This window comes from Syngnathus typhle, linkage group LG7 (assembly GCF_033458585.1).
Source record: "Syngnathus typhle isolate RoL2023-S1 ecotype Sweden linkage group LG7, RoL_Styp_1.0, whole genome shotgun sequence".
Taxonomy (NCBI): domain Eukaryota; kingdom Metazoa; phylum Chordata; class Actinopteri; order Syngnathiformes; family Syngnathidae; genus Syngnathus; species Syngnathus typhle.
The window spans coordinates 4909791-4937730 of NC_083744.1; the positions used below are offsets into that span (position 1 = coordinate 4909791).

General features: G+C 43.8%; 1 protein-coding gene across 2 annotated transcripts; it reads right to left on the reverse strand.

Moving 5' to 3' along the window:
- Nucleotides 1-7827: 7827 nt before the first annotated feature.
- On the reverse strand, nt 7828-27906 carry LOC133156581 (mucin-2-like). Of its 2 annotated transcripts, none has more exons than XM_061282401.1 (43): nt 27776-27906; nt 26860-27146; nt 26255-26293; nt 25671-25932; nt 25477-25591; nt 25030-25102; nt 24851-24939; nt 24568-24778; nt 24360-24488; nt 23837-23954; nt 23616-23754; nt 23336-23440; nt 23195-23264; nt 22953-23090; nt 22717-22881; nt 22388-22482; nt 22044-22170; nt 21718-21973; nt 21505-21554; nt 21259-21359; nt 21031-21182; nt 20813-20951; nt 20626-20733; nt 20239-20412; nt 19934-20173; nt 19698-19854; nt 19354-19482; nt 19091-19241; nt 18965-19008; nt 18688-18879; nt 11506-18582; nt 11113-11342; nt 10613-10784; nt 10280-10524; nt 10008-10191; nt 9734-9935; nt 9472-9650; nt 9134-9203; nt 8914-9053; nt 8795-8826; nt 8551-8716; nt 8297-8420; nt 7828-8209 (listed from the first exon to the last, which is right to left on the reverse strand). In XM_061282401.1, the coding sequence occupies exons 2-43, from the start codon at nt 26978-26980 to the stop codon at nt 8032-8034; spliced, it is 12888 nt and encodes a 4295-aa protein (XP_061138385.1). In that variant the 5' UTR covers nt 26981-27146; nt 27776-27906; the 3' UTR covers nt 7828-8031. The 2 variants fall into 2 exon arrangements, with proteins under 2 accessions (XP_061138385.1, XP_061138386.1); XM_061282402.1 differs by having other exon boundaries at nt 26860-26956; nt 27776-27796.
- Nucleotides 27907-27940: the final 34 nt, after the last annotated feature.

The window sequence follows — 27940 nt, forward strand, 5'->3', positions numbered from 1 at the left end:
CCATCTTTTCTTTGGAATCCAAAGTGCTTCCAAACGAATGACTTGAAGCCTAAAGGGGAGCAAATTTCCTCGTCTTTTTGGACACTAGCCATAGCACCAGCCCAGGAGCCGCGGACTAGTTGTCCCCTCCCCTTTCACGCGCGTGCTCTGCTCACAACACAACAACGCCGGAAAGAGGAAGCAAGCAACAATGAACTGGATTTCAAAATAAAGTCGCGTCTAATGTCCGAGGTCAAACACGGCGATATAAATCGATGTTTACCTTTAGCATCGATACCAATAAATCGTAGAGCATTATATCGATTAATCGATGTGTATCGATGTATCGTTACACCCCTAATAGTCACGGTGGGGAGGGGGGGCGCGAATAGATTTCTTCTTGCTAGGGGGGGGCGTAACAGAAAATAATTGAGAAGCACTGGTGTAGAGAGAGAAGAGCAGTGGGGAGAGGACCCACCCCTGAGGGGCTCCAGTATTGGTGGTCCGGGTATCAGATGTGATGCCCCCCAGCCTCACACGCTGTCTCCTGTTGGTCAGGAAGCTGGTGATCCACTGACAGGTGGAGGCAGGCACCGCAAGCTGGATGAGCTTCTGTTGGAGGATGTCAGGAGCGATGGGGTTGAACGCCGAGCTGAAGTCCACGAACAGGATCCTGGCGTACGTTCCTGGGGTGTCCAGGTGGTGCAGGATGTAGTGCAGTCCCATAATGACCGCATCATCCACTGACCTGTTTGCCCGGTAGGCAAACTGGAGGGGGTCAAGCAGGGGGCCCGTGACATCCTTCAGGTGGTTCAGCACTAACTTCTCGAAAGATTTCATGACCACAGATGTCAGTGCGACAGGTCTGTAGTCATTCAAACCTGTGATGGTGGGCTTCTTCGCCACTGGAACAAGGGTGGAGCTCTTGAAGCACGAGGGAACCTCACACAGCTCCAGAGAACGGTTGAAGAACCGTGCAAAGGTGGGCGCCAGCTGCTCAGCGCAGACTGTGGTATGCGCAGACAGAGTGGTATGCATCCTTGATCACGGTGTAGCAGTGGTCCAGAGTCTGTGCCCCTCTGGTGGGACACGTTACGTGCTGTCTGTATCTCGGGAGTTCGTGTGGGAGGTTCGCCCTGTTAAGATCACCCAGAACAATGATTAGTGAATTTGGTAGAAGTTTCTCCATGTCTGTTACCTGGTCAGCCGGCATCTGCATGGCTTCACTCGCACGTGCGTGTGGTGGAATGTAAACAGACGCCATGATGATTGAGGAGAACTCCCGTAGTGAATAGAACGGCCGGCAGTTTATGAAAAGTGTTTCCAAGAGAGGGCTGCAAAACTCTTCCAACACCGTGACATCAGTACACCAACGTTCATTAATGTAGAAACAGAGACCACCTCCCTTTGATTTTCCGGAGAGCTCCGCGCTGCGGTCTGCACGGGTTAGCCTAAACCCCGTTAGGTCCACGGCGTGTTGGAGGGTTCGTTACAAATAGTAATGAAATCGCTGACACGCGAACACTATACTCAGACATTCCTTTTCGATTTGTGCATAGTTCTGCTCCGTCTGAATAAGTGCCCGCGAAGCAAAGCTTACCGGCTGATTCTCCTGCAGCAGGCAACAGCCAAGACCCTTCTGACTCGCGTCACTCTGTATGGTGACTGGCTTGGTCACATTGTAGTATCGCAGGATCGGGGCCGACGTGACGAGTCGCTTAATCTCCTCGACCGCTGCGTCGTGTTTTGGCAGCCAATGCCATGGGACATCTTTGTCCAACAATCTCCGTAGTGGCTCACACACCTCAGAGAGGCGTGGCATGAACCTTGTGAGGTAGGTCACAAACCCAATGAATCGCTGCACGGCCTTGGCGTCCTCGGGGTGTGGCATGTCCTGGACCGCTCTGATTTTCTCCGGGTCTGCTCTAAGGCCCTCCGCTGATAGTATGTGTCCGTGAAAGTTGACCTCTCTGACCCTTAACACTAGTTTCTTCAAACTCAGTCTTAGCTTTACCTCCCTGCATCTTTGCATGAGCGCTAACAGCTTTGTATCATGGTCCCGTGTGGCTATCTCATCTGTCCCCCCACACCCCACAATCAATTTGTCATCTGCTATAGGTTCCACCCCATCTAACCCTGCCAGTAGCTCATGCTCCTTTCGCTGGTAAGTCTCTGGGGCCACAGACACTCCAAACGGCAGCTTTAACCACCGCTTCCTGCCCCACGGCGTCCAGAACGTGGTGGTGTAACTGCTCTCTTCGTCTAATCTGCACTGTAGAAAGGCATCTCTTGCATCTACTAGTGTAAAGATGCGGGCCCTGGGCAGCTTGTGCAACACATCTTCAAGTGTTGGCATAATATAGTGGGACCTCTTTAGAGCCTGATTTAATGACTTGGGATCTATGCAAATTCTCAACTTTTCTGCCTGCCTGACAATCACCATGTTGCTAATCCACTCAGTAGGCTCAGACACTGACGTTAGGTGGCCATCTGCCTCATACCTATCTAACTGGGCCTTGAGTGCCTCCCTGAAGGCCACCGGGACGTTGCGTGGGGAAGCCTGCACTGGGGGTACATTACTATCTAGCACAAAATGAACATCCCCTGGGAGTGACTCAACTGGATCGTTGAAAACATCTGCGTACGTCTGTACAAGATGTTGTCTGGTTAATTGCCCTGAGCTGCTGTGTCTCACCATAAGAAGTTCTTCTGGGATGATGAAGTGCACCTAGCCTAGCCTCTCACTCGTTTCGCCTGACAACAGAGGCCTCTGCCCACTTCTCACTATTTCGAACCGTAGCCTGTGTACTCTTCCCTTCACTACGCACTTTGTGCGGAATATGCCCGCGGATTGCATGGATTGGCCTGAATACAATACTAGCCTGGTCTGGCTAGGTAGTAGCTTTGCCCCAGGGTCAAGTCATCTCATGTCTTTTATGCTCATGACATCACATGTGACCCACGAATCTATCTGGCACCTCTGAAACCTACCATGCATTTTCAAGTTAACAAACCATTTCTTCCCTCGCCCCTAAACTGCCCCTATGCTCTCCGCTGTGTAAATGTGTGCTTCCATGTCAGACCTGTCCATGTCCTCGGGTACTTCACCGTCTGCCGCATGTGGCTTGGCCCCTCTTCATGCAAACCTTGGTAAAATGATTTGCGGTCCCACAGCTCCTACAGTTTTTTCCAAAGGCTGGGCAAAAATCACGCCCACGCCTGTGCGTGTTGCCGCAGAATCTGCACATAGCGCTGTCATATGTGTTAGGTGTCTGATTTTGAATTCTGTCAGGACGCTCTTGCCTGGGCGGGGGACGTGGCCGCGGGCCATCCATTGTGTGCACTGTCTCCGGAGGCCTGTCCTGCGTGATTGCTTGTATCCTCGTGTCTGTCATCTCCGCCGTTCTGCATATATCTATGGCCGATGCCAGTGTGAGATCTTTTTGTCTGAGCAGCCGGTGGCGCACACTTTTATCACTCACACCCAGCACCAGTCTGTCTCTGATCAAGTCCTCTTTGAGTTGTCCATACTCACATGAAGCAGCTTTCTCCCTCAGTTTCGTTACAAACACATCAATGGGCTCCCCTTCATCTTGCTTGCAGTTTCCAAAAACAAATCGCTCAAATATGACGTTTCTAGCTGGTTTGAAGTACTCCTCCAAAGCATCAAGAATAACTTTAACATCCTTCCCTTGGTCTACCGTGAGACCCAAGTTATGCTTGTAAATGTGACGACATTCATTACCCATTACTCTCCGTAGGGTTGCTGCTTGCACTGGTTGCTCTTTCTCTGATAACCCCGTTGCCAGTAAATAGTCTTCAAATTCCCCTCTGAAATTGTCCCAATTGCTTGCTAGGTTGCCGCTCATCTTCATCTCCTCCGGTGGTGGTATATTCGTTGCCATGGCGGGTGGTGTCGTTAGCCTAGCAGGTCGCTAACCGCCGTTTCGCTCGTCTTTGGCTTCTATCCGTCTGTCCCTCTTCACCTTCTTTCACTGCCCCCGCAGTGAAGCACAGCGCCGTCCAGCCGAACTGCGGTTGGGTCCAGTCACTTCTGACACCATGTTTGTGTGTAATATATGTACTGATATGAATGAGACCCAAGACGACAGCAGTTGTTCCAGTCTCTCTCTGTATTCAACCGCCGCGGCTCGCCTCATGACGTCACACAACACAGTATGACATCCCTAACAGTAGGTTGGTTAAGAAGTAAAAAATTCAATCTCACATTTACCAGTGTTAAGTCTCGCGTGAGTTATATCAGCTTATCGCAATTGTTGCAGCCCACGCGCAGTGGTAAATTACAGACGGCGGGAGTTTAAGTGGCTGGTATCTACTGAGCGTGTGCGTATTTGCCAAAAAGTGAGTATATACACTGCTAAAAAAAAATAAAGGAACACTATGAAAACACATCAGATTTCAATGGTGATCTTTTTTGGGGGGATATCTATACTGATATGGACAGTTTAATGTCTCAGGAACAAAAGGATGCCACATCTTTTGATGGAAATAAAAGTTTTCAGCCTACAGCGGGCTCAGTATACAGACACCCCAAAAATCAAAGTGAAAAAATGATATGGCAGGCTCCTCCTTTTTGCCTTAATTCAATTTCTGCAATTCAAAATTCTTTTCAATATCTTGTGTGGCCCCCACCAGCTTGTATGCATGCTTGACGACGTTGCGGCATGGTCCATGAGACGACGCGCATGGTGTCTTGTGAGATGTCCTCCCAGATCTGTTTAAGGGCATCAGTGAGCTCCTATAAAGTCTGAGGCGCAACCTGGTGGCGTATGATGAACTGAAACATTATGTCCCAGAGGGGTTCTATTGGGTTTAGATCAGGTGATCGTCAGGGCCATTCAAATGCGTCAATTCCTTCATCCTCCAGATACTGTCTGCATACTCTTGGACCAGGACTTACTTACTCCAGGACCTACTGCACCAGCGTAGGGTCTGACCATGGGTGCAAGGATTTCATCCCGATACCTAATGGCAGTCAGACTGCCGTCTCTAGCCTGTAGAGTACTGTTCGTCCATCCATGGAAATGCCTCCCCAGACAATCACTGACCCACCACTAAACCGGTCATGCTGAATAATGTTGCAGGCAGCATAGCACTCTCCTTGGCTTCTCCAGACCCTTTTACGTCTATCACAGGTGCTCAGGGTAAACCTGCTCTCATCTGTGAAAAGCACTGGGCGCCAGTGGCGAACTTGCCAATTCTGGTGTTCTATGGCAAATGCCAATCGAGCTCCACGGTGCTGAGCAATGAGCACAGTAAACACTACAGGACGTCGTGCCCTGAGGCCACCCTCGTGAAGTCTGTTTCTGACTGTTTGGGCAGAGACATTCACACCAGTAGCCTGCTGGAGGTCATTCTGTAGGGCTCGGACAGTGCTCAACTTGTTCCTCCTAGCACAAAGCAGCAGATATCGGTCCTGCTGATGGAATGAGGACCGTCTACGGCCCTGTCCAGCTCTCCTAGAGTAACTGGCTGTCTCCTGGAATCTCCTCCATGGTCTGGAGATTGTACTGGGAGACACATCAAATCTTCTTGAAACAGCACGCATGGATGTGCCATCCTGGAGGAGTTGGACAATCTGCGCAACTTTAAGAGGGTTAAGAAATCGCTTCATGCTCCCAGTCGTGATAATGACTCTAGCTAAAGCCAACACTTGTGGAAAAACCGTTAAAAAAGATCAAGAGGGAGGAACTTGAAATGGCCTCCACCTGCAAAAATCAGTCCTGTTTTGGGGACCATCTCGTTGTTGCCCCTCTAGTGCACCTGTTGTTAATGCCATCAACACCAATGCAGCTGAAACTGATTAACAACCCCCTCTGCCACGTACCTGACCAAAACCTTATCAGAAAAGTCTAATTGAAATCATGCCATACCCTGATAAAAAACTGTTCCTTTGATTTTTTTTGAGCAGTGTACATGTGTTATTCCTGTTTACTGTTGTGCTGTTTGTCTAATCGCGGATTGTTTCGTGTGTGCGCCGTGTGGTTGGTAGCTTCGACGCGCTTCTTTAAGTTTTCCTCGCATCGTATGAGTAGCCGTTACGTAGCTCCATGGCGGCTAACGGTCGCCTGCAAGTGTGTTTTTTGTCTCGATGACTTATGTTTAGTGCGTTGTCTAGAGGAGTGGTCCCCAACCACCGGGCCGCGGACCGGTACTGGTCCGTGGGTCACTTGGTACCGGGCCGCCAAGCCGCACAGAAAAAAAAGAAATTATTGACGATCAATCAATTCAGGTCAAGACACTCGTCCCGGTCACGTGACATGTTTCCCCAGTCGAGCCCGCAAAGCTAATATGTGGCGACAGGCTAACTAACCAGGAAATGAAGCATTCAAAACTGCTTCGACACATGGAGACCAAGCATCCTGCAATAAAAGACAAACCTTAATCACTTCGGGTGTCAGGCGGCTCGGTGGTGCACTGGGTAGCACGTCCGCCTCACAGTTAGGAGGGTGCGGGTTCGATTCCACCTCCGGCCCTCCCTGTGTGGAGTTTGCATGTTCTCCCCGGGTCCGCGTGGGTTTTGTCTGGGCGCTCCGGTTTCCACCCACATCCCAAAAACAGGCTTGGTAGGCCGATTGAAGACTCCAAATTGTCCCTAGGTATGAGTGCGAGTGCGGATGGTTGTTTGTCTCTGTGTGCCCTGCGATTGGCTGGCAACCGGTTCAGGGTGTCCCCCGCCTACTGCCCGATGACGGCTGGGATAGGCTCCAGCGCGCCCGCGACCCCCGTGGGGACTAAGCGGTTCAGAAAATGGATGGATGGACTTCGGGTGTCATTGTCTCCGATTACGTCTAGATGGGACCGGCTTGTTTTTGAGAAACAAACTCAGTGCTCCCACTAATTCAACGTAATGGTGAGTTTTATTTTTGTCATTTGCACTTGTTTTTATGTCAGTCGTATTTATTTTATTTTATTTTTATTTATTTATTTATTTCAAACATGTGAAAAAAGAATAAGCTTATTGTACACAATAAAAGACATGACAAAATACATGCATATACACATACAGACGTACCTACATTCATACATATAACATATAGCCGCAAAAGAACCATAAGTCACATTCACATGTCTGAAAAGGAGTAGGAAGAAGTATAACATGTATCATTTTATTTCATTGTATTTATATATTTATTATAAATGTATTATTTATTTATTTATATAAATGTATTATTTATTTATATAAATGCCGGTCCGCGAAAATATTTCTGACATGTAACCGGTCCGTGGCGTAAAAAAGGTTGGGGACCACTGGTCTAGAGTACTTCATTTATGTTTATTTAGTATGGCGGAACCGTTACGCGCAGTTAGTTATGTGTGATGTGTGTCGTCTATTAGTGTTGTGTGACGTCAGAAGTTGAACATTGACTTGCTGTAAATCTGTCTGTTGTAGAACCACGCACGCACGCACACACGCGCACACGCACGCACGATCAATAATCACACACACCCCTCACATATACATTCCCAATCACATTCAAAGACCCAAACACTCACCCATGCACATTACACACACATGCTCTCACATCGTTACGACCAAACGTGTGCCTATACCTTTTGCCCGTTCGCCTGTATGCCCATATGAGCCACAGTGCCTGTTACTTGCCAATATTTCATTAACGCAACCAAAACTGAACCACGTCTCCCTCCTGTGTTCTGACCGACACCCGGGGGCGAAAAGAGCATAACATTCCAAGCCAACCCTCTATACAGTCCTCAAGCTCCACAATAACCAGTTTGAGTGTGAAATGTAAATTGTTGTGGATATGTATAGGCAGAATACTTGATATAGTTCATGTTGCACAAAATAAATAAAACATATAGCACTGCAATAGGGAAAAAGTTTATTGGAATTAAGAGGCTTTCAGAATGCCAAGTCAAGCAATATCATTGGCCATTCTGCGAGAAAACAGAGTGCGTGATAAAGAAGCAATCGACATATAAGTGGGATGCGCTATTCCATCAATTTATTTAGCATTTATGGAAATCAAGTGTCAAAGTGTTTTTTTGTAAGCCGTTAAAATGTCCAAATTAACGTGTTGTTCTTTGTTTGCAATGTGTGAGTTGACAGCCACATTTTTCAATTGAAATGTAGGAGTGTTTGATCTTGCTTCCATCAGCACAAATCATCTCCACTTCTTTCTTGCTCGTGGCTGTTTCTTGACAACATGAGCAAGAGTGTGTCAGACTGTTGCTTTCCGCAGAGTACCTGAGCAGATAGACATGGTTTCACATAATCAGAGGTGCTAAACACACATTAGGAAAAAGTTCAACTAATCTTAAAGCCAAATCTCACATTGATGTCGACGCGCCGCAGGATCCCTCGCAAGTTGTCATTTCCACTGGCACGGTTGACTTGCAATCATTTACGTGTAAGTAGGTGGCGTTTGTGTTTATTTTACATTTGGAAGGAAGAGCAACTGGGAAAGACAACAGATTGTTTGTTTATATGCAGCAAAATATTAATCAGAGAATATCTTATAGGATGAGAGGATGTCCATATCTGGACTCTGATTGGTCTCCCAATGTGTTGCAGCTTCTTTAACTCACCACATGTCTGAGTCTGGCAGCAGTCCACTGTTTGGTTCACCAGCACCTCGCCTTCCTTACAGGTTATGGGTGCTTGAGTGGGGCACACACGAGGTTCACAGCGCACACTCAGCGTATCTGCGTCGCAGACACACTGTTGGCAGCCACTCAGCCAGGACTCCCCAATCTGCGGGTGGTGAAACAAAAGTTAACCGTTACCAGTCCAACACAAACCAGGAAAACAAATCGCAATTGGTGCCGGTACCTCTTTTGGTTCACCATCAGGACCAGTGCAACCTTAGATAGGAAACAAATTATTCCGGGTTTTAAATTAATTTAATTAGGCCTACAGTAATCTGATAAATGTTTGTGAGTGACTCTTACAAGCGATGACACAGATGTCGGAGTTTGAATTGAATAAGATTGTGCCGGGTGGACAGAAACATCCTTCCACAAACTTATTACAGTCAGACCTCTGGTAATAGTTTTCTCCTTGGCATTGTTGTGTATACTTGTAATTGTATCTAAAGAGAAAATAGTATGATATCAAAACCAACTTTAAAGTGTGTGGAGTGAATACAGTGAGTGAAATGAGAGTGGTTACCTTGCATCGCAAGTTGGTTCCACAATGGGCCCACATGGTTTGTAGACTTTATGTGCAGGACATTTGTATTCTAAAATAAGAGAAAAAGGTTTATGCTTCTAAATAGACGAATGCCACATTTGCATGCAACACACTGAAAATGGAGATTAAAAAAACAAACAAAAAACTTTACTTCAAATTATTGGTCATTATTATCATGATATCTTTTCACTGATTGGCCGGGGACAGAAAGGCATTGTTCCTTCGAGGTGTGGGGCCTCCATGTTCACTTCATACTACAAGTTAGTTAAGTTTCCCTGACGCATAAAGAGCTACGCTAATAAACCAAATACTCTTACCGCACTTCCCCTGTGTGGCGTTCCTCCAGTCGACACAGACCGACGCCGCAGTACACATCATAGCATAAGCCTCCAAACTGGAGCATCCCACTTTGGAGTTTGGCATGGAGCAAACATCAAATTTACAGGCCTCATAATAGTTCTCTGGTGCGATGATTTTGTGACATTCCGCAAAAACGCTTAGCACAAAATACAACAATGAAGACAATTACTCATAAAGAAACAAAAACAGATATTGGACTGTGCTCGGTTGCTTACTCACCTGCTGATGATGATTTCACAAATGTCAGGTTTACAAGTTGGTGGAGTTGGTGATGGATTTGGTGTTGGTGAAGGAGGAGGCTTCTCGCAGTACGGTTTGTTCTTATCTGATACGTGCCACTCATGAGCCATATCAGTGCAAGAGGTGAGAATCTGCCCATTGGGTAATCTACAGTCGTTCTTTTTATTATTGTCGCATGTACCTGGTGGAATCAGATCGTGAGCGTAAGATGACAACTTGTTTCATGTTATGTTAAAAAGTATATTTAGCTCACCGCACTGTCCTTCTGTGTTGCTGTGGAAAAGGGAAAATGGTAAATCAATGCTGAATAAAAGCCCCTTGAACGTCACGATGGCTTGGATCGCCGGGATTCTCAAAACCAGCTCAATTGCAGTACTTGTGATGATGAAGTCGTCGTTGGAGTAAGTCGGGATTACTTTCTTGCCGTTGACGTAAACCTGAACACAAGTAAGATTCGAAACTCAAGGATCCTTCTTAAACAACAACATACCAAATAAGTCCAGATAAAAGGATAATAAATTGTACCGTGTTGACTGTAGTTGTTCCTCTCTCCTGTGTAAGAATGACTTGATAGCTTTTGTAAAACACAATCAAGCTTTTGGCACAGGTTATTTCACCAGTGGCGTCACAATTTTCATTGTCGATGAGGACGGTAAAATTGTGCCGAGGAATAATCTCTTTAACCAGAACGTAGGTGCAGTTTTTCTGAAAGCTGTAGTATTGACCATCAAATGTGATATAGTGTGGATCACCCCAGCCGCTGCAAATACCTACAAAATGATAGAAATCAATTTGGAAAGGACTATGAGTGATTTTAGGATCTTTTTTTTCTTAAATGTCCAAAAATGCTTCACTGACATGTGCATTGGTAATGGAAACAGCAACCATCTTCATCATAAACCCTCACTGGCGGTTGGCCATTTTCACACACTGGCATGGTTATTGGTTCGCATGGCTTGTGTTCTGTCAGGACTTTTCCATCATCACACATTGAAAAGGTACAGTTGCTTGAGATCCAAGACTCGCCATGCTGAAAAGGACAAATTGCAAATCAGTACACAAGCACCTGTTAGACTGACAGAGACCGTTCTTCTCATTGCAACCCACAATAATTAAATTCAGAGAACTGGAGAAGTTTTGTAATCCTAGCCTTCTCCACTCACGTTCAAATATTTCAGATTAAACATCATTCATGGTCGGAGGGTGCTGGAGCCTATTTCAGCCGACAATGGACATAAGTTCAAAGCAAACATGGTGAAGCAGCGTTGAGCTGTTATGCTGCACATATAACGCTGCCGTGTGATTCTTATAGCGTTCCTCAGTTTTTCCAAATTCCAACATCTGTAGAAGTCGGGTACCTTTCTTGGCGGGATGAGGAAATCACAGTCTTTGGGGGTAGCTTCAGTGGTTACGGGTATGGTACTGGCAGATGTTGTGACGACTTCTTTCGTTGTTGTTGAGGAAGTGGTAGGACTTGGTGGAGTGGTTGGCTGACACGGTCCTGCAAACTTCTCAATATTGCAAGTCTTATTGCAATATGCAATGAAACACCAACCTGCGCCATCTGTCTTATTGTAAATGGTAGTACCTGAAAACAGTCAATTTGTAAAGTCAGTTTGAGAAGATCTTGCAGAATTTAAAGCAATGAAATGATTGGTTTTTATGATGATAGATGAAAGACACCAGTAGAATGTTGTTGTGAGATATAAAACAAGAAAATGATCAAAGACAAAGAAATTATTGGTACTTACCAGGAGCAAAAATCTGATCAAGGTATTTGCAGAAGCATTCAGTGGTTCTGCCTTCCGTTGTCTGAGCGGTTGACAAGGTTGTTGAAGGTTTAGTAGATTTGGGGGTGGTAGTTGCAGTGGAGGTAACGAAGGGTTCCCCCGTCTGTGCAGTTGGAACAACTGTATTTGTGACAATTTCATGGGATGTAGTGGTTTCTGAAACTGTGGTTGGTGGTTTTTGTACTGTGGTGGTTGCAGTAGTTGGTCTTTCTGTAGCTGTTGTGGGGTTTTCCGTGGTAGTTGTAGGTTTTTCTGTTTTTGGAAGAGTTGTGCTTATCTTTTCCGTTGATGCTGTGCTGGGTTTTTGTGTCACTGTAATTGTTGTGGTTTGGATTCCGGTTGCTGTGCTTGGAGATTCTGTAACTGTGGTTGGTCTCTCTGTTACTGTGGTGGGTTCTTCTGTGGCTGTGATGGTCGAAGTAGCGACTGTAGTGGTTTTTCCTGTGGTTACGGTAACAGTAGTACTGGCCTTTTGTGTCACCGTGGTGGTGGGGTTTTCAGTAACTGTGGTGGGTTTTTCTGTGGTTGTTGTGATAGTGGTGGGTTCCTCTGTAGGTGTCGTGGGTAGAACGGTTGTTGTTGTGGGTCTTTCAGTTGTTGTAGTTTGGGTCCCTGTGCTAAATGTGACCAAGGGTCCTGTTGACTGTGCGGTTGGAACAATTGTATTTGTGACTATTTCAGGGGTTGTCGTGATTGGTTTTCTAGTTGATGTGACTGCAGTCGTGGTGGGACCCTCTGTGGTGGTCCGTGGTGGCTTCGTTGTGGGTACCTTTTCAGTTGTTATGGTGGTAGGCTTCTCTGTAGAAACTGTGGTCAGTTTTTCTGTGGTTTTGGGAGTAGAGCTAGGGAGTTGTGTAGTTGCTCCCGTTACCTTTTCTGTCACTTTGGATGTAGTGGTGGAAATACCAGCAGTTTCTGAAACTGTGGTTGTGGGTTTTTGTACTATGGTGGTTGCAGTAGTTGGTCTTTCTGGAGCTGTTGTTGGGTTTTTCGTGGTATTTGAAGGTTTTTTTGTTGTCAGAACAGTTGTGCTTATCTTTTCCGTTGATGCTGTGCTGGGATTTTCAGTCACTGTGATTGTTGTGGTTTGGATTTCTGTTGATGTGCTTGGAGATTCTGTAACTGTGGTTGGTCTTTCTGTTACTGTGGTGGGTTTTTCTGTGGCTGTGATGGTTGAAGTTGCGACAGTAGTGGGCTTTTCTGTGGTTACGGCAACAGTAGTACTGGCCTTTTGTGTCACCATGGTGGTGGGGTTTTCAGTAACTGTGGTGGATTTTTCTGTGGTTGTTGTGATAGTGGTGGGTTCCTCTGTAAGTGTCGTGGGTGGGACGGTTGTTGTTGTGGGCCTTTCAGATGTTGTGGGCCTTTCAGTTGTAGTTTGGGCCCCTGTGCTAAATGTGACCAAGGGTCCTGTCGACTGTGCAGTTGGAACAATTGTATTTGTGACAATTTCAGGGGTTGTCGTGATTGGTTTTCCAGTTGATGCGACTGCAGTTGTGGTGGGACCTTCTGTGGTGGTTCGTGGTGGTTTTGTCGTGGGTACCTTTTCACTTGTTATGGTGGTAGGCTTCTTTGTAGAAACTGTGGTCAGTTTTTCTGTGGTTTTGGGAGTAGAGCTAGGGAGTTGTGTAGTTGCTCCCGTTACCTTTTCTGTCACTTTGGATGTAGTGGTGGAAATACCAGCAGTTTCTGAAACTGTGGTTGTGGGTTTTTGTACTATGGTGGTTGCAGTAGTTGGTCTTTCTGTAACTGTTGTGGGGTTTTCCGTGGTAGTTGTGGGTTCTTCTGTTTTTGGAACAGTTGTGCTTATCTTTTCCGTTGCTGCTGTGCTGGGTTTTTGTGTCACTGTAATTGTTGTGGTTTGGATTCCTGTTGCTGTGCTTGTAGATTCTGTACCTGTGGTCGGTCTATCTGTTACTGTGGTGGGTTCTTCTGTGGCTGTGATGGTCGAGGTAGCAATGGTAGTGGTTTTTCCTGTGGTTAGTGCAACAGTAGTACTAGCCTTCTGTGTCACCATGGTGGTGGGGTTTTCAGTAACTGTGGTGGGTTTTTCTGTGGTTGTTGTGATCGTGGTGGGTTCCTCTGTATCTCTCTGTGTCGTGGGTGGGACGGTTGTTGTTGTGGGGCTTTCAGTTGTTGTAGTTTGGACCTCTGGAGTAAATGTAACCAAGGGTGCAGTCGAAGATGCAGTTGGAGGATTTGTATTTGTAACTATTTCAGGGGATGTGACTCCAGTCGTAGTGGAACCTTCTGTTGTGGTTCTGCGTGGCTTTGTAGTGGCTATACTTTCAGTTGTTTTGGTGGTGGGTTTTTCTGTGGCTAGTGTTGTCATTTTTCCTGTGGTTTTGGCAGTGGACCTTGGGTGTTCTGTTGCTGTCTCAGTTACTTCTTCTGTGACTTGGCCTGTAGTTGTGGTTTCTGAAGCTGTGGTTGTAGTTTTTTGTATTATGGTGGTCGGATGGCTTGGTCTTTCTGTAGTTGTCGTGGGGTTTTCCATGGTAGTTGGGGGGTTTTCAGTTGTCGGAACCATCGTGCTTATCTTTTCTGTTGATGCTGTGCTGGGTTTTTCTGTAACTGCAATTGTTGTAGTTTGGATCTCTGTTGCTGTGCTTGGAGATTCTGTAATGGTTGTCGGTCTTTCTGTTGCTGTGGTGGGTAGTTTTGTGGTTGTGATGGTTGTAGCATACACACTTGTGGGCTTTTCTGTTGTTAGAGCAGTGCTGGCCTTTTGTGTAACTGTGCTGGTGGGGTTTTCTGTAACTGTGGCTGTTGTTGGTACTTCTGTAACTGTAGTGGGTTTTTCTGTGGTACGAGCTTGCTCAGTAGTAAATGTGGTTGCTTTTGTTGCAGTAGTGGTTGTTACGGATGGCTTTTGTGTGGTTGTTGTCACAGTGGTGGGTTCTATTGTAGTTGTGGTTGGTTCTTCCGTGGGTAGAATGGTTGTTTTAGCCATAGTTGGCTTTTCTGTGGATGTGGCTACCGCAGTTGTGATCTTTTCTGTTGTAACTGCATTTGTTGTGGCCCTTGTAGTTGTAGCTTTGGTTGGAGTCACACAATGGTTGATGCAACATTTGACTCTAATCTCATAGTCATAACAGATAGGCGGTATGCCTTGTTCTTTGTTGTGACAGATCAGTCCATCTCTTGGGTTGCATGTTACTTTTTGACCAAGCTGATCTAAAGGTATATCGGGAAATGCTTTTGCTCTGCATTCTATTTCAAGTGGTTGTTTACAGGCATTCAGACTTGGATCCGTTACGTTTGCTGTAGTTTCATAATCTCCACCATTGAGGGTAGGGTCCGGGTAATGATTGTTGATCCAAGAAGACCAGTGACAGACAACACACTCTGATGGTGTTGATGTAGGTTTTGCTGTAGGTGTGATGGTTTGGGCGTTTTCAGTTGTAAATGTTGGAGTAGCTGTCGCTGTGGATGGTTTTTGTGTAGTTGTTGTGGTGGTGGTGGGTTCTTTTGTCGATGTTGTGGGTTGGAGGGTTGCTGTGGTGGGGTTTTCTGTTGTTGTAGTTTGGGACTCGGTAATGGTCTCCACGGGTCCTGTCGACTGTGCAGTTGGAACAATTGTATTTGTGACAATTTCAGGGGTTGTGCTCATTGGTTTTTCAGTTGATGTGATTGCAGTTGTTGTGGGACTTTTTGTTGTTGTTCCTGATGGCTTTGTTGTGGGTACCTTTGCAGTTGTTATGGTGGTAGGCTTCTCTGTAGCCTGCGTTGTCAGTTTTTCTGTGGTTTTGGGAGTGGCGCTAGGTTGTTGTGTAGTTGCTCCCGTTACCTTTTCTGTCACTTTGGATGTAGTGGTGGTAATACCAGCAGTTTCTGTAACTGTGGTTGTGGGTTTTTGTACTATGGTGGTTGCAGTAGTTGGTCCTTCTGTAGCTGTTGTGGGGTTTTCCGTGGTACTCGTGGGTTTTTCTGTTTTTGGAAGAGTTGTGCTTATCTTTTCCGTTGATGCTGTGCTGGGTTTTTGTGTCACTGTAATTGTTGTGGTTTGGATTCCTGTTGCTGTGCTTGGAGATTCTGTAACTGTGGTTGGTCTCTCTGTTACTGTGGTGGGTTCTTCTGTGGCTGTGATGGTCGAAGTAGCGACTGTAGTGGTTTTTCCGGTGGTTACGGTAACAGTAGTACTGGCCTTTTGTGTCACCGTGGTGGTGGGGTTTTCAGTAACTGTGGTGGGTTTTTCTGTGGTTGTTGTGATCGTGGTAGGTTCCTCTGTAAGTGTCGTGGGTGGAACGTTTGTTGTTGTGGGTCTTTCAGTTGTTGTAGTTTGGATCTCCGGACTTAATGTAACCAAGGGTGCAGTTGAAGATGCAGTTGGAACATTTGTACTTGTAACTATTTCAGGGGATGTGACTGCAGTCGTGGTGGAACCTTCTGTTGTTCTGCGTGGCTTTGTAGTGGCTAAACTTTCAGTTGTTTTGGTGGTAGGCTTTTCTGTAGCAAGTGTTGTCATTTTTTCCGTGGTTTTGGCAGTAGAGCTTGGGTGTTCTGTTGCTGTCTCAGTTACTTCTTCTGTGACTTGGCCTGTAGTTGTGGTTTCTGAAGCTGTGGTTGTAGTTTTTTGTATTATGGTGGTCGGATGGCTTGGTCTTTCTGTAGTTGTCGTGGGGTTTTCCATGGTAGTTGCGGGGTTTTCAGTTGTCGCAACCATTGTGCTTATCTTTTCCGTTGATGGTGTGCTGGGTTTTTCTGTAACTGCATTTGTTGTGGTTTGGATCTCTGTTACTGTGCTTGGAGATTCTGTAATGGTTGTCGGTTTTTCTGTTGCTATGGTGGGTAGTTTTGTGGTTGTGATGGTTGTAGCATACACAGTTGTGGGCTTTTCTGTTGTTAGAGCAGTGCTGGCCTTTTGTGTAACTGTGCTGGTGGGGCTTTCTGTAACTGTGGCTGTTGTTGGTACTTCAGTAACTGTAGTGGGTTTTTCTGTGGTACGAGCTTGCTCAGTAGTAAATGTGGTTGCTTTTGTTGCAGTAGTGGTTGTTACGGATGGCTTTTGTGTGGTTGTTGTCACAGTGGTGGGTTCTATTGTTGTTGTGGTTGGTTCTTCCGTGGGTAGAACGGTTGTTTTAGCCATAGTTGGCTTTTCTGTGGGTGTGGCTCCAGCAGTTGTGGTCTTTTCTGTTGTAACTGCATTTGTTGTGGCCCTTGTAGTTGTAGCTTTGGTTGGAGTCACACAATGGTTGATGCAACATTTGACTCTAATCTCATAGTCATAACAGATCGGAGGTATGCCTTGTTCTTTGTTGTGACAGATCAGTCCATCTCTTGGGTTGCATGTTACTTTTTGACCAAGCTGATCCAAAGGTATATCAGGAAACGCTTTTGCCCTGCATTCTATTTTAAGTGGTTGTTTACAGGCATTCAGACTTGGATCTGTTATGTTTGCTGTAGTCTCATAATCTCCACCATTGAGGGTAGGGTCCGGGTAATGATTGTTGATCCAAGAAGACCAGTGACAGACAAGACACTCTGATGGCGTTGATGTGGGTTTTACTGTAGGTGTGGTGGTTTGGGCCTTTTCAGTCGTAAATGTTGTTGGAGTCATTGTCGATGTGGATGGTTTTTGTGTAGTAGTTGTGGTGGTGGTGGGTTCTTTTGTAGATGCTGTGGGTTGGAGGGTTGCTGTGGTGGGTTTTTCTGTTGTTGTAGTTTGAGACTCGGTAACCGTCACCAAGGGTCCTGTCGACTGTGCAGTTGGAACAATTGTATTTGTGACAATTTCAGGGGTTGTTGTGATTGGTTTTCCAGTTGATGTGACTGCAGTTGTGGTGGGACCTTCTGTGGTGGTCCGTGGTGGCTTTGTTGTGGGTACCTTTGCAGTTGTTATGGTGGTAGGCTTCTCTGCAGCCTGCGTTGTCAGTTTTTCTGTGGTTTTGGGAGTGGAGCTAGGTTGTTGTGTAGTTGCTTCTGTTTCCTTTTCTGTAACTTTGGATGTAATGGTTGAAATACCAGAAGTTTCTGAAACTATTGTTGTGGGTTTCTGTTCTATGGTCGTTGTAGTAGCTGGTCCTTTGGTAGTTGTTTTGGGAGTTTCTGTGGTAGTCGTGTGTTCTTCTGTTGTTTGCACAACTGTGCTTGTCTTCTCTGTTGATGTATTGGGTTTTTCTGTAAATGTAATTGTTGTGGTTTGGATCTCTATTGATGTGCTTGGAGATTCTGTAAGAGTGGTTGGTCTTTCTGTAGCCGCGGTGGGTAGTTTTGTGGCTGTGGTGGTCATAGTATTGGGTTTTTCGGTTGTTACAAAAACCGTAGTACTGGCCTTTTGTGTAACTGTGGTGATAGGATTTTCTGTAACTGTGGTGGGTTTTTCTGTGGTTGTGGTGGTTTTAGTCTGTTCAGTTGTAAGTGTGGTTGCCTTTGTTGACGTAGTTGTTGGTATGGTCGGCTTTTGTGTGGCTTTTGTCGTGGTGGTGGGTTCTTCTGCAATTGTGGTGGGTTGTTCTGTGGGTGGAATGGTTGTTCTGGCCACAGTGGTAGGCTTTTCTGTGGTTGTAGCTACAGTAGTGGTAGGTTTTTCTGTTGTGGCCCTTGCAGTCGTTTTGGTTGGAGTGACACAATGGTTGATGCAACATTTGATTCTAATCTCATAGTCATAACAGATCGGAGGTACGCCTTGTTCTTTGTTATGACAGATGAGTCCATCTGTCGGGTTGCATGTTACTTTTTGACCTAGCTGATCTAAAGGTACATCAGGAAATGCTTTTGCTCTGCATTCTATTTCAAGTGGTTGTTTGCAGGCATTGAGACTTGGATCAGTTATGTTTGCTGTAGTCTCATAATCTCCACCATTAAGGGTAGGGTCAGGGTAATGATTGTTGATCCAAGAAGACCAGTGACAGACAAGACACTCCGATGGTGTTGATGTTCGTCCAGATGTAAATGTTGGGGTAGTCGTTGTTGGCGTGGATGGCTTTTGTGTTGTTTTTGTAATTGTAGTAGGCTCTTTTGTGAATGTTGTGGGTTCGAAGGTTATTGTGATGGGTTTCACTGTGGTAGTTTGGGCCTTTGTAGAAGTTAGTCTTTCTATAATAGCCAAAACATAACAACCAAAAATAATCAGTGTGTTATACAGGGCAATAATATGTATTGTACTCATGCTGTACTGCATATTTCATGGTTGATCATTACCTGTTGTCACAAACACAAATTGTGTTGTCGTCATTGGTTTCTGCGTAGTTGAAGAACTGCAGGCTTGGACTTCTCTTGTAATATTTCCATGTTCTCCACAAATAGCAGTAATACAGATACCATCTCCATCATGAGTGTCGTATACTATATCTCCATAATTGTATAATTCTCCATTATATGAGCAAACACAATCTGCAAAACAATGCAACGATTATTTTTAAAAGATTTTTATCTTAGAGGACTTTAAAAAAGTAACAAAACAATTATCAGTTTTTACCTTCCATGTTGTAGGAGCACTGCCTCTCTGATGAAGAACATTGACTAAAGTGGAAATGAAACAATTTGATTTTAAAAATAGATGTAGTGAAGATGTCTTTAGAATTTGGATGGAAAAAAATCCTACCATTTTTGACAGTTTTCTACCGGGGGCATAGTCTCTCCTTCGGCATAATGCTTCCCTTCATCATCATAGCACCCGCATTGCTCCAGTGACACACACTTCATTGTTACCTCTTCCAAAAACGGTTGATCAGGTGGACATCTTGGATAACAACCTTAAAGAACATTACAACTTTCAATGGTACCAGCACATAATTAGCAGAACCAGAAAGACAACCCTTAAGGTGCCTCCATTTTACTGACTGATGCTGATCATGAGCAAAGTACCTTCTAAAGCTGGGATGTGAGTATAGCACTTTCCAGAGGGATTCCTGCAAGTCTTCATGCAAGGTTTTCCACAAGCTTCGTAATGCCATTCACACTCACCATCGGGATTGTAGTAATCACAGAAAAGAGCTGATTAAAGAAATGAACGTTAAGAGGTAGAATATAAAACAGATAGTTCAATCATTTAAACAATGTTGATTTATTTATAGCGGTATGTATGTACATTATACCATTTTATGACATGAGGAACAGAATATTAATCTATCATGAGAAACAGTGAGTATTATGCAGGGTTGGATTTAAATTTATTCTGCGCAAAAATGTTTTTTAGGATGATCACTTACGACAGATAGACGGAGTTCTCCATTTTATACAAGCTCCAGCCTCATTACAGGCTGCTGCATAGGCGGCTACGGCCGAGCAGTAGCATTCGCAATCACCTCCGGTATTACACGCGCATGTGTCTCTTACACAAGCATTATAATAATGCTGGGGATCCACCTTTGAAGAATTAAAAAAAAAGATAATTAGAGTTTGATTTATAACCCACAAATGTAAGTGGATTTTTTTTTTGCATTACCTTTGAATGGCAGGTATCAAACACTGCACTGTTGATAATGCTGCAACGTTTTAGTGCCCATGCCTGCCTATGAGAGTAAAGCGTGCAAGGACTTGTAAGTGCATTTGTGTTGGCACAGCTCTGTGACACTTTCCAGCTGTTGCCGAACTCAAAGGCGTCTACCACCACCTCTTTATTTCGGGTGGTAAAGTCATTCTTGATGTTTCCGTCATAATTCCCACATAGACCACAAACTTTTCCCTGGAATAAATGAAACAGAATTAGTTTATAGAGATGACGCCAATCATTTATACGGGTTCCCTCACCTTAAATGCGGAGCTCAATTTGATCATGAGTGTTGTCTTCTTATTCCAGATGAGAGTTAGACCATTCTTTGCCTCAATGACAAGATATAACCCAATAGTATGGACTTTATAGGGTATTTCTAACCCTGTGTTATGTTTTATGACAGTTCCTTCTTTAAGGATAATTTCACTATTCTGAAAGAAAGACAAAAATGTTGATTAATTTAATTGATTAAATCACAATGTTGTACAATGCATATATTTTTATTGTATTTGCATCATGTTAGCTAAATTTCAGATTTGTTCGCATTATTAGTGTAAACTTATCTTTAATTTACTGACTTATATTTTTTTCTTTATTACTGACTTTTATTTTATACTATTGCTTATTATAATAGAATGATATACCCCTAAGTAGAGCTTGATGGCAGTAGAGCAAATGGTTTCACTTGGTCCACATGGAATGCTCTCAGTAAGAACCCTGAAGGTGCCGTTCTTGTTTTCCCCACAGTAATCCTAGATGACAATGATGTCAGAGAAAAATATTTACGATGCAAGCAAGGAAAAAAGAAAAATCACATAACACAAGTGATACCTGAGTAAAGACGTAGCCACAATCCCCATTAAAGGAGAATTTCTTGTCATCGTAGGTGATGTAATGGCCTTCTCCATATATTGCACAGATTCCATCACATTGTTGACTGGTGCATTCCCATTGTCGGCTCTTACAAGTGCTTTGATCACATAATAAAGTTCACATAAGGTAAGTAGCACGCAACACTAATGGAAAAGGACACTTAAGAGAATGCATACCAGGTGTTGCAGTCCACTTTAACCGTCTCTCCAGGCTTGTAGGATTGTCCGTTATAAGTGCAGGGACAATCCGTCTCCTCGATGCAACCTCCTTTACCGTCGGACAACAAGCCAGCAGGACATACGCAGCCTGACATGCAATGTGTGCTAACCTGAACAGCAGAAGCACATTGGCAAATTCAACCACAGTGAAGGAATAATATCAGTCCTGAATAATTTGAGTCTTACACATTCTGTGTCCAGAGTTTGACAAGTCTTTAGGCATTCTGACCCTGTGTCACCAGGCTTTGCATTTGAGCAGTTGAAGAAAGTCATTGGAGCATTGCATGCTAAAATGAGAGCACAATTGTTAGCAAGAACATCATTAGCATTGGTTAAAAAAATCCATACTAAATTTTCATTATTATTTTCATTGTAGAATAATCAAAAAGGTAATTCTGATCTATTTAAAAAAATGTTTTGATGTGTGCTTACATTCAGTCAGATGGTTTCCTGTACAGCTGAGTTTCCCACCATGGCAGACGCTGAAATAGATTAAAAATATAGCTTGTCCACAATAGGATCAAGTGAACTTGTTTGTGATGTCATCATATTTAAGTTCACCTCTAGACGTTCTAGTGTATTTCAGAAAATGTTTCAGGAAATTTTACTCGAAGGCTAAATCCTTGACTTTTTATGAGTACTCACCAAGTCTGTCCATGGACCCTGATGATCTGCTTCGGCCGCAGCATCATGTCGCCCACATGGCAGGAGCACTGAGAGGCCAGCACACACTCTCCCCTCTCGTTGAGATAAGTTCCCTCAGCGCAGCCGCAGCCGTCCACGGGGGTCAAATCGGCATCGCAAGTTAAGTCCGGCTGACCCAGAGAGTGGCACGTGCGTCCACAGCTTGTCATGTGATAGTCAAACACTAAAGTCGAAGGGCAAGCTGATGTGTATTTTCCTATTGAAAGAACATACAATACCATTAGTCTAAATCCAAATGATAAAACCGCACATTGGGTGAAACTCACCGCACACGACCTCTCGCCATCCTGTCAAGGAGATGCCGGCAGCGGCACACGCGTGAACGTAGGAGGATATGGTAGCACATACGGAGTCCAAACTGTCTTCCCCAGCACATGTGTCGTATATACAAGACTGTAAGGAGAGAACATATCAAGCTTAATGTGTTAATATCACTCACTCCCATTGACGGCTATGGACGTCAAAAATCCATTTTAACTGGGCCGGCAGTGATGTTCGCTAAGGATGTTATAGTCATTGATCAATTTGATTATATGTAATATGTTTTACATGCAGGAAATGCATGCAATATTTTCCTTGGTCCTTTTAGACATGTAGCACAAATGCTTACAGCCAGATAGTCCTCTGGGTTGATCTCAGAATGGCATTTGGAAAACACCCCAGTTGTGTCAGTCAGTAGGGAGCACCAGTGGTGAGCGTATTTTTCTGAAAAGACATAAAAACGTACAGTATCAGGAAAAGTGGAATATAGTTCTAAATTTCTTTTAATATATAACTGTACAGTTAATGACGGTTTTAATGACTGCCTCGCCTTGAAATAGATTTTTTCCTAGATCCAGTATTTCCTATTTCACGATATATTGATTTGGACATGATCACTGTATTTAGATATACATTGCAATAATATTGCATTTAAAAAAAAAAATCACAATAGCTTACCCTTGTGTACACTCAGAAGGCAGGGGTCACCGAGTGTCTGGTTGACATCTGGACAGCGTCCTTTGGTCTTCCAAGAGTTGGCAAATGCGGCAGCCGTTCCCTCAATCATCCCACTTCTGGTTCTGAAGTCATTGCATTCGACATCGTTAAAATCTCCACAAAGACCTGCAAAGAGAGAAATTAATTACATACTAATGGAACAGAGAAGCCAGGCCAGACAAAAGTTTTCACCTCACCTTGGAGTTTGCCTTTATGGGGAAGACTAGCTTTGATATAAACCTGCATGATGGGCGTGAGCTGAACCTCGAGGTGAAGCCCATAGACAGTGTGGATCACAACGTAAAAGGTGGATGGGCTGAAGACTGTCACGTCATCTGTAGAGAAAACAAACACGTGATTACCGAGTGAATAAAAGTGATCCAAATTCTTCATTTGTCATGACAGGAAATACAAAAGGACCCCAAAAAAAAGCACCCACCCATGAAGAAAGGCAAACGAGAGGTGAGTTTGTTGACGAAAACTTGGCCGCTCGAGTCAACAGCAATCATCTGTTTGTGGAGAATACATTCGATATAATAAAATATGTCTTCAGTTGTGTGTAAACAAAAACAATCCTTACCGTGGACTTGGGCAGCAGTAGAGTGACTGCAGTCAGGCATGTTGACTGATCGGATTTTTCACATCTGACAAGGTCACCCAGGACAATGAAAGTCCCGTTCATCTCCTACAGAGAAAAACATGCATTGGAACACACATAACATCTGTGGATCAAGTACTATTACCGGGTATCGATACCAGCTAGCATCCATATCTCAAGGCTAATTTGGAATTAGAGCAACATTATCAAGAAAAATTTCAATCCAGTCAGCAATCAGCCTGTCTTGCGCAATAGGCCTTACCTTTGTAAGAACATAAGAGCAGTCCCCATGGAAAGTGTACGTCTTATCATCATAAGTGGAGATGTGTGACCCGCCGAGTACAGAGCAGACACCAGGACAGTCAGTGTCATGGCACTTCCATTCGGCGTGAGAACATGTGCTGCGAAAAAAATTGCGGAAAGTCAGCTTTGTAAAGCAGCTTCACTAAACTGGATGAAGAAGAGAGTGAAATTGGTTATCACCATGTCTGACAGGCCCTGGAGTAGGATTCGCCAGGTTTATAAGGCTTGCCGTTGTGCATACAGGAGCACTGATCGGCGGGCAAACAGCCGCTATCACCAATGTCGTCCAAGAGAGTCCCTTGGAGGACACGTTAGAAAATTAGTGGTTGAGTTGTTTGTTGTCTAAGCATACATAACATGGGAGGACATGCTTGATTCATTGATTGTGCATGCCTAATAATATACAGTCTCACTAAAAATATGAATACATATTTATCCAGTTGTTTTAAGCATCATACAGAAACTGCAAGATATACTGCACATCAGTGGCAGAGCTAGAGGGGGGGGGGGGGGGCAGTAGGGGTACTGACCCCCTCTGAAATATGCTTGGACCTCTCCAAGAGTCAGATCAGATTAATTTTTGGCTATTTTCCCCATTTCTCATTATGTGATTATTGCTCACTCAATAGTCAAAGCAAAAAAAAAAAAATCATCTGAAAGTTAAATCACACCTAGCATTGTTTCTGTGTGTATAAAATCTTACCAGGTGGACAGAAGCATCCATCTACGCAGTGTTCCTCACACACTTGGCTCCTCTGTGGGTCACTGCAGGTGTCCATGCAAGGGCTCCCACATTCTTTGTACTCCATGTTAAACGGGCATGTTTTCTTAGCTATTATTTACGAAAGAGGAGTAAAAGTGAATAAAAGTTATCCGGATGAATTAGCATCTCAAATATTTGTTTTCCTCACCGCACAAATGCGAATTCCATTCCTGCGGCGCCCCGCCTGCGTGTGCGCATTGCCGTGAGTACTCTGCCATGGTTGAACACAAGCAGGACGTGGAGTTGCTTTTACAGGCGCACAAGTCCTTTACACAAGCGTCCACAAAGGCCGCACTGTTGATTCGCTCGTGACAGCTCAGGAAGGAAGCCTCGGACACAAAACTCTCACAGTCAGCCCTCTGCGGAGAAAAGCAACGTGTTGAATTTGTGTTTGATAAATATTAATTTGAGGCTATCGTCCAATTCGATACCTGACTTATGGAGCAGGTTTGAGGGGAAGGAGGCAAGATTTCGTCACAGTTGTCAGTTTTCCAGGCTTCGTCTAATTCCTCAAGAGACCCTGGAAAAGAGTGTTTGGTACATTTGAATACTGACTTTGTGTTAGGCTAGAATAGTGTCATATAATCTCCCTTGTACAATCTTTACTCACCATCAGTGTGGTCTCCATTGAAATCACCACACAACCCACAAGTCTGATTCTTGTATTTAGAATCCAACTCAACCTGGAAATTGTGTCAAAATACACAGTGTTTAAGATTTCAACCCGTAAATGTTCCTGTCGGGTCATCAGGTAAATTGATGGTCTCTTATTTATTGTATTAATTGTGAAGTCCAAAAAATATAACATTAAATCGTTAGCATTTTATTTTGGGCAATATTCCATCGTGAATAATCATGCTAGCCATGTAGCCGCTTTAGCGTGTTGCCAAGCATGCGTGCTAGTGATCTAATGGCATTTCTTTGGGCAGAGACGCGATCAGCAAAACCCTCAATAAATCCCATATCAGCCAGGTTTTAGTTTTTTGGGGTCTTGGAACGATTTAATTGCAATTCCATTCATTTCAATAGGGAAGGATGACTTGGTGACTGGACCTACCCAGAGGGTGTCTTTTTCATTCCACATGACAATGACGCCACTTGTCGCCTCAAACTTAACATAGGAGAATGTTCTCATGATGGACAGGCCTGCTTGACTGAAAGGCAACGTCACACTGGAGGGAGAAAAGACAGCAAATATGGGTTAACCTCCATGCATGACCCATAAAACATGAAATGTTCACACATACTCACATCTCATCATTGACCACGATGGAAGAATTGGAGAGTTCCACCACCATTCCTTCCAGTCTCATGGTGATCCATTTGAGAGGGGCAGACCCGTCTGTCTCCTGTCGTTGCAGCTGGATGTTAAAGTCCTCATAGCTGCCCTTACAGTTGGATGCAAGGAGATAGTTGCAGTTGGAGCGAAGCTGGAAGAATTCTCCGTCGAAAGTCCGGAAATGGTAGTTTCCCCATGTGCTGCAGAACTGGTTGTCGTGGGATGCGCTCACTTCTGTAATGGAGTTACAAATGAAGTGACGTGGAAGCAGCTGAATAATTTTGAAAACCTTTTTTGTCTTTAAACAGGCCATATGATGGGAAATCGACTGTCGAGTAAAATTCCAATTCCTTCGCCTTCACACAATTAATTTAAAAGGACATTCTATATTAGAGCCCCTTCAGAAATCTGTGTAGCCCCCAGCATTTTATTTAATATTCTAAAATATACGATGCCCTGTGACAAAAAAAATAATGCCGGAGCCATCTATATGGTCACAGATATGTTATTAAAACACAAGAAATTTCATAATTTGTCTTCTTTAAAATGACCTCACCTGTAAATACTGGCACTGCTGTCACAGTCTGAAGTGGGACTTGAAAAGGAAAAATCAGTTAATAAGTGAAGAAATTTCCATTCACTCATTGCTACCCACACATTTACTGCATTGTTGCACATAGCCAAAATCAAACTGCATAAATCAAACAGGAGAGCAATAATACTATGTACTACTTCATCTGATAAATTTTAATTTTGCAACCCAACAACATATTTCTAGCGTTGCCTTGCAACTTGGGATCAAAGTCAGCTAGTTTAATGCCAACAGAATGGAAAATGCCATTGAGTGATAGCGTTTGTTTTACAATTTTTCAGAATGTTTTAAAGTTCAAATGCGTATGTAAAGATATACGGTGCTGCAACACATATAGACAGACAATTTTAAAAATATTTACTAACAGTTACTTAATTAAATTTAATTTATCTATTAAATGTGTTTAATTTATTTATTAAATACATTGACACAATCTAATTAATATTTGAATTAATCATGATGCACTAACTTTAATTCTTTACATTCTATTTTTATTGTTTGGGCGACTGAAAATTTAACGGTATTTCCATTTCTACATCGACACAGCTCTTCCTTGGGGTAATACATACCACTGGATGCAGCAGACAGTCCAAAGTAGATGCTGATCCATGGGATCGCCCATCCAAGTGCCATCCTGTGTGTTTCCATTGGCATCAACCGGGTGAACTGGACCCAAATGACCACTGACATTTAATATAGTTCATTAGCTGTTTGCAATTTAGGAGGGGCAATATTGTGACACTGTGGGTGTCAGCACCATATGCTTATAATAACACATCTTCTCCATCTCATCGGCATGTGACGTGATCCCTTGATACATTTTTATGATAATCTTTCCACATCACCGTACGTCCTCCTGAAAGTAAAGCCAACATTTAAAATGTATCTAGTGTATTGTCAGTGCTGATGGATGGTGGAAAATGTACTTTCCTACTTTATGATATGCTTATGTTAATGTATTTCTCTGCTTTCTGTACAAGGAAGTTGCCAGTGTGGTGTTGTGGTTACTTAAGCAATGAGTGTATGCTCTTCTCAGTCAACTAGAACATTTCAAACAGTGGGCAGTGCCTCTTTATCTATTGAGGTGTCCATGTCTTAAAGTCTTTATGCATATGGGCCGAGCGTACCTTGACTAAATATTAGTCATCTCATCATTCTAATCGAGCATGGATCCACTAAAAGTCATATCTAGCCAAGCATGGTGCATTCTAGATGAGTTGGCAGCTTTTAGAATGATTATGGTCATACAGAAAAGCAATTAGAAATGAGGCCAAAAATGATTGAATGAGGAAAAATAAAACTCACATTCTCCAAAAAAAAGCTTGGACGCAAAAAACACTCATTCGCACAAGCCTCACTCATAAAAACAAAAAAAACCCTTCCACATCAGGAAACTCTCATATTTACAAAAATTCAAGACCCCAAAAAACGTAAATGTCAGAAAATATCTCACATATCCTGAAATAAAAACAATCAGTAACATACCAGCATTTGGGATTTGAGATGGCTTTTTGCTTCAGTTTTGACTTTCCTTGGATCTTATCTGGGATCACACACAAAAACATCATGTACAATAGGCCACATAATGTTTCACTTTCATTTATCCAAAATACAGAACTTTCTGTCCTCTTTGTTAAGTCCTGCCCCATC

What these genes read in the sequence shown, in the direction of transcription:
- LOC133156581 (XM_061282401.1), bottom strand. Translation starts at nt 26,980, where the DNA reads ATGTCAGTGGTCATTTGGGTCCAGTTCACCCGGTTGATGCCAATGGAA. An exon ending in ATGGAATTCGCATTTGTGCG is followed by an intron (nt 24,489 to 24,567) that starts GTGAGGAAAACA and finishes CGTAAATAATAG; the next exon opens with CTAAGAAAACATGCCCGTTT. An exon ending in CTGCCAGACTCAGACATGTG is followed by an intron (nt 8,421 to 8,550) that starts GTGAGTTAAAGA and finishes TGTCTTTCCCAG; the next exon opens with TTGCTCTTCCTTCCAAATGT.